Source organism: Nelusetta ayraudi, unplaced genomic scaffold (assembly GCF_046127955.1).
Source record: "Nelusetta ayraudi isolate G7.1 ecotype Tasmania unplaced genomic scaffold, CSIRO-AGI_Nayr_v1 ptg000309l, whole genome shotgun sequence".
Taxonomy (NCBI): Eukaryota; Metazoa; Chordata; class Actinopteri; order Tetraodontiformes; family Monacanthidae; genus Nelusetta; species Nelusetta ayraudi.
The window spans coordinates 46,608-58,635 of record NW_027466356.1 but is presented as its reverse complement, the minus strand read 5'-3'; the positions used below and the strand labels follow the sequence as shown (position 1 = coordinate 58,635).

Here is a 12,028-nt window from a genome sequence, read left to right as displayed (position 1 = left end):
ACCCTGGACCAGCAGCTCAGCGGTGGAGGTGGCGCGGCCGCTGCTGTTGCTGGCGGTGACAGAATACGTCCCAGAATCCTCTGGGAAGGCCTCGGCGATCAGCAAGCCGTGCAGGTCGCCCTCCCGCAGGATGCGGAAGTCGGCCGAGCTCTGGATCTCGGCACCCTCGCGGTAGAACTTGACGGCGGGGGCGGGGATGCCCGTCACCCGCACGTCCAGCCTCACCTGGCTGCCCTGCCTGACGGTGGCGCTCTGCAGTCTCTGCAGGAAGCTAGGGGGCGCTGTCTCAGCTGGGGGGGAATCAACAACAAGCTGCTGTCAAGCAAGGAACCGGGCTGAGTGGTGGTTCATCAGGTCAAGAGTCTAAAACAGGCATGGGCAAACTATGGCTGGGGGGCCATATGTGGCCCGTTAAGCTCTTCAATCTGCCCCTTGAACTTGAAAAGATGATCCTCAGTCAGTCAGAACATAGCTGGAACATGTTTCCAATGTTTCCATTGGCATTTCAATAAAGAGCTAAACACCCTGGTGGTTCTGCATGGTTCTGCATGGTTCTGGGAGATTCTAGGTGGTTCTAAGAGCTAAACACCCTGGTGGGGCTTCAAATACATGAATAAATGAACTTTGCTTTTCTTCGTTTTCCATTGACCTTAAAGCAACATGTTTTCTCCATGATATCCCAGGATAGATGGGTCAGGGTCAGGGTCAGGGTCAGGGTTTCAACCCGCTGTGGCCCACCAGTCCAACAGTCGGACCCCCTGGGGTCTCTCTGTTTGGTGGATGCAGAAACTCTTGAGTCTCTCGTCCAATCAGCTGTTGAGGATGCTGCAGGATTGTGAGTCAGCTGGTTGTGATTTCTGCAGACCCCAGAACAGAGACCCCTCCTGGTGGCTGGCGGTAGTGCAGGATGTCTGCTGCATCATTAAATAAACTCCGTCGGCTTCTTAAGGGAAGTTATGCTGAAGCAGCTGCGTCTATATCGGTTTTATCATCGTCTCGGTGACAGGCCACGCCCCCTGGGCTCAGGGAGGATAAATTTAGCGCAGCTGTTGGCGGCCTGGACCTCGGCCCCGCCCACTCTCACCTGTCACCAGGAGCTCTGCGGTGCTGGTGGCCTGACCGGCGCCGTTGGTTGCCCTGACGGAGAAGCGGCCACTGTGGGCGGAGCTCACGGCGGGGATCTTCAGAACAGCGCGGCCGTCGCTGAACGAGATCTGGGCGCCGGGCAGAGCGGCAGCGGACAGAACCTGGCCATCACGGAACCAGCTCACCTCAGGAACCGGAGAACCTGCGTGGTGGTGGGGAGAGAGTCAACTCAGCCTGGTCCCAGGTGCGAGTCCGGTCCGGTCCGGTCCGTTCTCGCTGAACAACAGCACCACAGTGAGGCACAGCGAGGGGGTGGGGGGGGTTCTACTGAGCTCACTGAAGTAAACTGAGCTCAACTAAACTAAGCAAACTAGACTGAACTACACCAACATAAAATGAACAAAATCAAACCAATCCAATCTGATCCAAACTGAACGGAACAAAAAAATTCAGCAAAGTAAATTAAACCAAACTAATCTGCACCAAAAAACAAACAAAGCAAAACTCATCCGAAAAAAACAACAATCTAATTTTAACTAATGTAACATCAAACTAAACTAAATTGACCTAAACTATGCCAAACTAAAATCTAATAAACCCAACTATAATAAACCCAACTATAATAAACTAAACTCAAGTTAACCTTAACCCAATATTTAAAGACAATTTTTACAATGAAAAAATCAAACAGATTTTACAGGAGAACATTCTTCTGGGTGTGATTCGCTCCCTGTGCTCACTCATTCTAGCATGGCTACTGATTACCCCCCCCCCCCCCGCCCCTCCTCAGACTGGACAAACCCGGGGTCAGAGGTCAAACCCGGGGTCAGACTCCAGGCCACTCACCACTAACTTGAGCCTGGAACGTCGCGGCACTACCCTCCAGTGCCACGACGCTCTGCAGCGGCTGCGTGAACGTTGGTGCTTGTGTTGACATCTCGGTTCCTCTGCTGCAGGACAAAGAGAAGAAGAAGAGCGACAAGACGCAGGAAGTGAGATTGAGAACGCAGGAACCTGGAACCACTGCCTGAAGTCTGGAACAGTGGGAACGCTGAAGCAGCGGCAGTGACTGCAGATCCACCTGCCGCTCCTATTGGGTCAGAGTCGATCACCTGAGCAGTCACATGATGCTCATCCAGTTCAGACATGAGGGAGCGCTGGCAGACCACACAAGCAAACACTCTTCCTTCCTCCTGCTTTCCATCACAGGAGAAAGAACATCAACCACATCTTCATCTTCCAACTCTCAGCAACAACAGCGCCCCCCGGAGGCTCACAGGAAACTGTCGCTGACGACTAAACACAACAACAACAACAACAACAACTGATGTACAATGAACTGAGCATCAACCAGCGGCAGAGTTTCAGGACAACCAGGTCAAAGGTCAAAGAGGGATGAGAAAATCTGGAGGAATTGGAGGTCAGAGAGAGAGAATGAGTGAGTGAGAGAGAGAGAGTGAGAGAGTGAGAATGAGTGAGCATCATCACAGCAGCAGACCCTAAGCTGGGGATTTCATTCGCTGAATCAAAATGACTTACAGCAGGTGAATTTCTTTCCCACATAATCAGCAGATGAATCAATGATGGAGAAGAAGAGAAATGATGGTTAGGTTTAGGACCCAGAAGAAGAAGAAGACTCTCCGTCCACAACCTTATACCTCCAGATGCTCTTCAAAGGGTTAGGGTTAGGGTTCGGGCACTAGTCTGAGTTTCTGCCCCTGCTGACCCTGATTCAAACCATCAAACCAAAGTCCCACAGAAAACCAGCAGCACCTGACCAGCTGTCATGTGACCAGGGTGGACGACCACTGCTCTCTGAGAACCAGCAACCCGTTTGAACCCGACTGACTGACTGGGCCACCGAGGAGGATCTGACTTCAGGACCGTTGAGTCCAACCTGAACTGCATGGTGGTCACTTCAAAAACTGCACGGGGAGAATTGTGGCTGTAAATAGAAGCTGATCCAACAGGAAGTCACAGTGGTGACATCAGCAGCTCCCTAAGACTGGATCTGACTGGGTCTGGAGAACCCTGGAGGATCCTGAGGGACTCTAGGGGATTCAATCTGATTGGACCAAAGACCACATTCTGATTGGCTATGGCTGACCCGCCTCTTTTCTTCTTCTCCATCTTCATTTCTCCCTGCTGGTCCCTGCTAGTCCTGCTGGTCCCTTCTGGTCCTGCTGGTCCCTGCTAGTCCTGCTGGTCCCTGCTGGTCCCTGCTAGTCCTGCTGGTCCCTTCTGGTCCTGCTGGTCCCTGCTAGTCCTGCTGGTCCTGCTAGTCCTGCTGGTCCTGCTGGTCCCTTCTGGTCCCAACAGCTGCTGCTGTCTTTCAGAGCAATGCAGTGTGAACGGGAAGTGTTTGTTTTGTCTGAGGTGTCTCTCCAGTCACATGTCAGTCACATGTCAGTCATAAAACTTCCTCACTGTGATTTCACCATCAGGACGAATGAGAAAGCTGCTTTTTGTGGTGGAACTCGAGGATCTTGAAGATCCATCAGCTGGTTCTACCCTGTCAGTCCCAGTTCAACCAGAACCAGGACTCACTGAGATCCACATTTAGAGCAAAGTGAACATGAGCCGCACATGATTTTATTCCCAGTGCCATCAGTGTCAGCCCACTGGCCACGCCCACCTTCACACCTTCTACAGCTTCCTGTCAGGCGTCACTGACACCAACACCACCACGAGTGAAGCGGGTCGGGACATTTTGCAGTGGAAGAGAAAGCAGAAGTCCGTCAGTCGTGTTCCTTCAGACCTTCATGGGTCAGACCATAGTTCAGAGCTGCAGCAGCAGCAGCAGCAGCAGCAGCAGCAGCAGCAGCAGCTGCAGCTCCTCCACCACTTGTGACTCAACCAATGAAAATAATAATGATGCTGCAGCAACAGCTGCTGCTCTCCCCCTCCCCCGTCCCCTCCCTTGCCCCCCCAGCTCTTATCTTTATAACACAACCCCTGCTAAAAATAGCAGCAGCAGCATCATCCCCCCCCCCCGGCTTGATTGACAGGCACCATGTGGCACATAGCTGGAAGTGATACCCCCCCGCAGCTGATTCCCTTAAAAAGCCATGGCCTGTGCCTGCGCTCTGCTGGACGCTCTCAGGCTATCAGGGCTATTTTAGGCCGGCCCGTTTTAACCTTCAGCCACCCTGGGGGGGCCACGGGGCGCCACAGAACACTGCTGGATCTAAAAGGCCCTGCGGCTCCTCAAACAATCCCCCACTCAGACTTACTTGTGAGCAAGGAAGCCGGCGGGGACCTGGAAGGTCCAGGAGGTGTTCCTCTTCCTCCTCTTCCTCCTCTTCCTCCTCTTCAAGTCAAGAACTCCTGTATCCGGCCACTGGCACGATGGATGGATGGATGGAAGTCTCCCCCCCCGAAAAAAATCCAAAAAGCAGAAGCAGGCGAGCCAGTGGGGAAGGAACTCCCGGCTCCTCCCTCACCTCCTCCCAAAGAAACAAAACTACCGGCCGCGGGTAGTTCTGTTCTTCCTCCTGGCAGCAGTTCCTCCAGCCGAGGCGTCCGGGCTGGGAACGCTGACTCTGCTCAGAGGAGCCGCCCGGGACGCCAGGGGGCCTTTATACTGCTGTGACATCAGCAGGCCCCGCCCCCTCCCTGCAGGGCATGATGGGAGAAGGAGGGCTGGGTGGGAGGGGGAGTGGTCACACCTGTTACAGAACTGACATCAGTCAGGCTGCCGGCCTTGTAAAAATACCCAGCAGCCTCCCTGGGTCCCGCAGCCCCCCTGGGTCCCGCAGCCTCCCTGGGTCCCGCAGCCTCCCTGGTCCCACAGCCCCCCTGGGTCCCACAGCCTCCCTGGGTCCCGCAGCCCCCCTGGGTCCCGCAGCCTCCCTGGGTCCCGCAGCCAGAGGAAGTCCAGAACCGAGAGCGCCTCCAGCAGGTTGAGGCTGCTGGGTGACGTCCAGAACCGGCTGGATGAGCAGGAATGAAGGACCCAAGATCCAGAACCACTTCTGACGACCTCTGGAATGTGGTGGCCAAACAGCAGGCTAATATCTGCTTTCTCACACACACACACACACACACACACACACACTTTCATTTAAATAATTTCAGAATTTTATATGTATATATATATATATATATATATATATATATATATATATATATATATATATATATATATATATACATATGCAATTATTTATTATTTATTTTTTAATCTTTCCAATTTTAAACACTGCTGGTAGACACAGAAGACATTAAATATTTGAGCAATGTATTTAAAACACCTTCAATAACTTTAAATATAGTTTTATGAAAGGTGGCTATTTTGAAGGATTTCAATATAAAACATTCGGGTTAGGGTTTCAACCCTAAAACTCCAGTTCGACTGTTGGCTTCACCAAGTTCAGAGCTATAAATAAAGCAGCTGTCAAACCCACAATGCCAACATCACGAGATGATTGCAAGCACAACACTGAAGAACAAATTGATTTCAATAACGACGCATCGTCTTAAAACAACTCCGCACACAAACAAGTTTAATAACATGAGAGTCAACGACAATCATGGAAATCAATTTACACGAGGACAGCTTATGAGTGCTGCTGCTGCTGCTGCTGCTGCTGCTGCTGCTACTGCTGCTACTGCTGCTGCTGCTGCTGCTGCTGCTGCTGCTACTACTGCTGCTGCTACTACTGCTGCTGCTACTGCTGCTGCTACTGCTGCTGCTGCTGCTGCTGTTACTGCTGCTGCTGCTGCTGCTGCTGCTGTTACTGCTGCTGCTGCTGCTGCTGCTGCTGCTGCTGCTGCTGCCGCTGCTGTGTATGACCACAAACTGTTGTGTCACTTCAAAATAAACATGTACTTGATAACAATGTTAATATGTTGGGGTGGTTTTAGCACTGAAGTCCTAAATTGTACCTGACGTGCTGAAGATGTCAAAGTCCTGTGGCCTCAAGCGATAGAATGGCTTGACCTTTGACCCCTCCACAGTAAGTGAAAGTGTTTTTATTCTGTGTGCACTGCACTGTATTTACACTCGCCTTTCACCACACGGCCCTGTGAAGTGTTACTGTTGCACAACACCACCAAGCACTCAATACTCCGCAAGCACACTGACAGACGAGTTAACAGAGCCGAGAGGTTGGAATTTGACTTTCTTTGATTTTGTTTTTCTTATTCTGACGGCCGCCTCCAAACAGAGCTGTCACCCGGCCGCCTGTCTGTGTCTGTCTGTCTGTCTGTGCCTGTCTGTCTGTGCCTGTCTGTCTGCCTGTGTCTGTGTCTGTCTGTCCCCTTCGCACCAGCTTGCGAGCGAGTCGCCACATTCGCCGCCCCGTCGCAAGATGGCGTCGCTGACTGCCACCCTTCGCCATTACGCGGACGAGGTGTCCTGCTGCGCCTCCTCCCCACCTCCTCCCCGAGCCTGCTGCACCTCCTTTCCATTACAATGGAATGAAATAAATAGAGCTGAAGAGAACAAGCGACCTCACTGTGACCTGCACATTGGGTGAATTCCGACTAAACTACTGTCAGAGGTCTGGTAACTACGCATCTTTTCTCCGGCTTTAGGCTCTAATTCATCACAGTCATGATCATGCAGTCAGCCAGGAGAGTGAGATGTCTCACACTGCTGTCCACAGGTGCAGCCGGGTCAGCGAGGCCAGTGTGGTGGCCTGCGGCTCCTCCCCGTGTGGCCAGATGTTTGTGAGACCTCCAGCTGTGGGATACGGACGTGAACCTGCTGAGCGGTGTGAAGGACGCACATGACCTGGGCGTCACCTGCTGCTGCTTCGCACCTCACTTTAACTTGGGTGAGGTTGTTTTTCCTGTCCTGGCCTGCAGGTCGGCACTGTTGAATAAAATAAAGAAAACACATCAACGTCAAAGTGACTTTCCGTCCGTCTGCGATCACCGCTTCTCTTGCATTCTGTGTCGCTGCGGTTCTGGAATATCGAGTCCATGGATGCAGAACTTGGTTGCTATCCAGTGACGTGTGCACACATTGGCTCAGTGGCCCAACGCGCAGTGAAAGAGCAATTTTGGGATGTCACACTCACACACATCCCCTCTGCCTTCCTCTCCTCGTCAAGCCCCGCCCAGCGTGACTTTCTCTGTTTGTCGTTGCAGATGACGGCTGTGCGGAGCTTCGACCGGCCTCCTGCGGCCAGGACAGCCTGGATCGTGTCCCAGCGTGGAGGCGCAGGTGTGCGCTCACCCTCGCAGCTCTCCGCAGGCCACAAAGACTTTGCACATCGGCCTCGTCGGCCATGGACTCGCTTGATGACTGTGTGCCTGAACACGGCAGCAGGGGGCAGCAGAGAGCAGCAGGGGGCAGCGGAGAGCAGCAGGGGGCAGCAGGGGGCAGCAGAGAGCATCAGGGGGCAGCAGAGAGCAGCAGAGAGCAGCAGGGGGCAGCAGAGAGCAGCAGGGGGCAGCAGGGGGCAGCGGAGAGCAGCAGAGAGCAGCAGGGGGCAGCAGAGGGCAGCAGAGAGCAGCAGAGGGCAGCAGGGGGCAGTAGGGGGCAGCAGAGAGAAGCAGGGGGCAGCAGAGAGCAGCAGGGGGCAGCAGGGGGCAGCAGGGGGCAGCGGAGAGCAGCAGGGGGCAGCAGAGAGCAGCAGGGGGCAGCGGAGAGCAGCAGGGGGCAGCAGGGGGCAGCAGGGGGCATCAGGGGGCAGCAGAGAGCAGCAGAGAGCAGCAGGGGGCAGCAGAGAGCAGCGGAGAGCAGCAGGGGGCAGCAGAGAGCAGCAGAGAGCAGCAGGGGGCAGCAGAGGGCAGCAGAGAGCAGCAGAGGGCAGCAGGGGGCAGTAGGGGGCAGCAGAGAGAAGCAGGGGGCAGCAGAGAGCAGCAGGGGGCAGCAGGGGGCAGCAGAGGGCAGCAGGGGGCAGCAGAGAGCAGCAGGGGGCAGCAGGGGGCAGCAGAGGGCAGCAGAGGGCAGCAGGGGGCAGCAGAGGGCAGCAGAGAGAAGCAGGGGGCAGCAGAGAGCAGCAGGGGGCAGCAGAGAGCAGAAGGGGGCAGCAGAGAGCAGCAGACAGCAGCAGAGGGCAGCAGGGGGCAGCAGAGGGCAGCAGAGAGCAGCAGGGGGCAGCAGGGGGCAGCAGAGGGCAGCAGAGAGCAGCAGAGGGCAGCAGAGAGCAGCAGAGGGCAGCAGGGGGCAGCAGAGGGCAGCAGAGAGCAGCAGAGAGCAGCAGAGGGCAGCAGGGGGCAGCAGAGAGCAGCAGAGAGCAGCAGGGGGCAGCAGAGGGCAGCAGGGGGCAGCAAAGGGCAGCAGAGAGCAGCAGGGAGCAGCAGAGGGCAGCAGGGGGCAGCAGAGGGCAGCAGAGAGAAGCAGGGGGCAGCAGAGTGCAGCAGAGGGCAGCAGAGAGCAGCAGAGAGCAGCAGGGGGCAGCAGAGGGCAGCAGGGGGCAGCAAAGGGCAGCAGAGAGAAGCAGGGGGCAGCAGAGAGCAGCAGGGGGCAGCAGAGAGCAGCAGAGAGCAGCAGAGGGCAGCAGGGGGCAGCAGAGGGCAGCAGAGGGCAGCAGAGAGCAGCAGAGAGAAGCAGAGAGCAGCAGGGGGCAGCAGGGAGCAGCAGGGAGAAGCAGAGGGCAGCAGGGGGCAGCAGAGGGCAGCAGAGAGCAGCAGGGGGCAGCAGAGGGCAGCAGAGAGCAGCAGGGGGCAGCAGGGGGCAGCAGAGGGCAGCAGGGGGCAGCAGGGGGCAGCAGAGGGCAGCAGAGAGCAGCAGAGGGAAGCAGAGAGCAGCAGAGGGCAGCAGGGGGCAGCAGAGAGCAGCAGAGAGCAGCAGGGGGCAGCAGAGAGAAGCAGAGAGCAGCAGAGAGCAGCAGAGAGCAGCAGAGAGAAGCAGAGAGTAGCAGGGAGCAGCAGAGAGCAGCAGAGAGCAGCAGAGAGAAGCAGAGAGTAGCAGGGAGCAGCAGAGGGCAGCAGGGGGCAGCAGAGGGCAGCAGAGGGCAGCAGAGAGCAGCAGGGGGCAGCAGGGGGCAGCAGAGGGCAGCAGGGGGCAGCAGAGGGCAGCAGAGAGAAGCAGGGGGCAGCAGAGAGCAGCAGGGGGCAGCAGAGAGAAGCAGAGGGCAACAGGGGGCAGCAGAGGGCAGTACAGAGCAGCAGGGGGAAGAAGAGAGCAGCAGAGAGCAGCAGGGTTAGGGTTAAGATTAGGGTTAGGGTTCCTCAAGTACTAGAAGCCCCAAATTTGCTGTGGGCGCTTCTTGGGGGCTCCTGATGAAAGAGCAAGTGGCCCCATGTCTCTAGGACAAAGTTGAAATTTCACCCCATAGACTTGCATTGAAATAAGGCGGAAGCTAGGGTTAGGGTTAGGGTTAGGGTTCCTCAAGTACTAGAAGCCCCAAATTTGCTGTGGGCGCTTCTTGGGGGCTCCTGATGAAAGAGCAAGTGGCCCCATGTCTCTAGGACAAAGTTGAAATTTCACCCCATAGACTTGCATTGAAATAAGGCTGAAGCTAGGGTTAGGGTTAGGGTTAGGGTTAAGATTAGGGTTAGGGTTCCTCAAGTACTAGAAGCCCCAAATTTGCTGTGGGCGCTTCTTGGGGGCTCCTGATGAAAGAGCAAGTGGCCCCATGTCTCTAGGACAAAGTTGAAATTTCACCGCATAGACTTAAATTGAAATAAGGCTGAAGCTAGGGTTAGGGTTAGGGTTAGGGTTCCTCAAGTACTAGAAGCCCCAAATTTGCTGTGGGCGCTTCTTGGGGGCTCCTGATGAAAGAGCAAGTGGCCTCATGTCTCTAGGACAAAGTTGAAATTTCACCCCATAGACTTGCATTGAAATAAGGCGGAAGCTAGGGTTAGGGTTAGGGTTAGGGTTCCTCAAGTACTAGAAGCCCCAAATTTGCTGTGGGCGCTTCTTGGGGGCTCCTGATGAAAGAGCAAGTGGCCCCATGTCTCTAGGACAAAGTTGAAATTTCACCCCATAGACTTGCATTGAAATAAGGCTGAAGCTAGGGTTAGGGTTAGGGTTAGGGTTCCTCAAGTACTAGAAGCCCCAAATTTGCTGTGGGCGCTTCTTGGGGGCTCCTGATGAAAGAGCAAGTGGCCTCATGTCTCTAGGACAAAGTTGAAATTTCACCCCATAGACTTGCATTGAAATAAGGCGGAAGCTAGGGTTAGGGTTAGGGTTAGGGTTCCTCAAGTACTAGAAGCCCCAAATTTGCTGTGGGCGCTTCTTGGGGGCTCCTGATGAAAGAGCAAGTGGCCCCATGTCTCTAGGACAAAGTTGAAATTTCACCCCATAGACTTGCATTGAAATAAGGCTGAAGCTAGGGTTAGGGTTAGGGTTAGGGTTAAGATTAGGGTTAGGGTTCCTCAAGTACTAGAAGCCCCAAATTTGCTGTGGGCGCTTCTTGGGGGCTCCTGATGAAAGAGCAAGTGGCCCCATGTCTCTAGGACAAAGTTGAAATTTCACCCCATAGACTTGCATTGAAATAAGGCTGAAGCTAGGGTTAGGGTTAGGGTTAGGGTTAAGATTAGGGTTAGGGTTCCTCAAGTACTAGAAGCCCCAAATTTGCTGTGGGCGCTTCTTGGGGGCTCCTGATGAAAGAGCAAGTGGCCCCATGTCTCTAGGACAAAGTTGAAATTTCACCCCATAGACTTGCATTGAAATAAGGCTGAAGCTTGTCATGGTCTCCAAGCCAACGCCTCTCTAATCTTGATAGCCAACAATCTTTGCCTTTGATCTGCACAGCCTTTATTAACCATTCTCCCTTGTTCCCCCGTTGCCAGATTATCTTTTTTGCATCGCACCAGTAATCCAGCGCCTGTCTCCTTGTTGTACTCCTTCGTTCCCCGATTGACCACAGCCCGTCCCCGACCCTGTCTTCGCCTCGCCCTCGGACCGACTCCCCGGTAACGACCCTGCTCGCTTCGGACTACGTTCCTCGTCTGCCCCGTCTGGATCCTGTCATCGACCTCCGCCCGTCCCCGGCGCCGATCTCGCCTGCCTCTCTCATCGCCTGAACTGGTTCTCGACCCTGGACTGCCCGACCTCTACTCTTCAGATAAACCTCTTAAACTGCATCAGTGGTTGTCGTGCATTTGAGTCCACCAACATCTGAAAAGCTAGGGTTAGGGTTAGGGTTCCTCAAGTACTAGAAGCCCCAAATTTGCTGTGGGCGCTTCTTGGGGGCTCCTGATGAAAGAGCAAGTGGCCCCATGTCTCTAGGACAAAGTTGAAATTTCACCCCATAGACTTGCATTGAAATAAGGCTGAAGCTAGGGTTAGGGTTAGGGTTAGGGTTAAGATTAGGGTTAGGGTTCCTCAAGTACTAGAAGCCCCAAATTTGCTGTGGGCGCTTCTTGGGGGCTCCTGATGAAAGAGCAAGTGGCCCCATGTCTCTAGGACAAAGTTGAAATTTCACCCCATAGACTTGCATTGAAATAAGGCTGAAGCTAGGGTTAGGGTTAGGGTTAGGGTTAAGATTAGGGTTAGGGTTCCTCAAGTACTAGAAGCCCCAAATTTGCTGTGGGCGCTTCTTGGGGGCTCCTGATGAAAGAGCAAGTGGCCCCATGTCTCTAGGACAAAGTTGAAATTTCACCCCATAGACTTGCATTGAAATAAGGCTGAAGCTAGGGTTAGGGTTAGGGTTAGGGTTAAGATTAGGGTTAGGGTTCCTCAAGTACTAGAAGCCCCAAATTTGCTGTGGGCGCTTCTTGGGGGCTCCTGATGAAAGAGCAAGTGGCCCCATGTCTCTAGGACAAAGTTGAAATTTCACCCCATAGACTTGCATTGAAATAAGGCTGAAGCTAGGGTTAGGGTTAGGGTTAGGGTTAAGATTAGGGTTAGGGTTCCTCAAGTACTAGAAGCCCCAAATTTGCTGTGGGCGCTTCTTGGGGGCTCCTGATGAAAGAGCAAGTGGCCCCATGTCTCTAGGACAAAGTTGAAATTTCACCCCATAGACTTGCATTGAAATAAGGCGGAAGCTAGGGTTAGGGTTAGGGTTAGGGTTCCTCAAGTACTAGAAGCCCCAAATTT

The 12,028-nt window shown here is 54.2% G+C and overlaps 1 protein-coding gene across 1 annotated transcript; it reads right to left on the bottom strand.

The window, feature by feature from the left end:
* Positions 1–9: 9 nt before the first annotated feature.
* Positions 10–4,688, bottom strand: LOC142882512 (palladin-like; the record flags this gene model as incomplete). Its single annotated transcript, XM_076017286.1, has 4 exons — positions 4,316–4,688; positions 1,933–2,033; positions 1,085–1,288; positions 10–290 (listed from the first exon to the last, which is right to left on the bottom strand). Coding segments are annotated over exons 2-4 (576 nt in total), but the record flags the coding sequence as incomplete, so codon positions are not given.
* Positions 4,689–12,028: the final 7,340 nt, after the last annotated feature.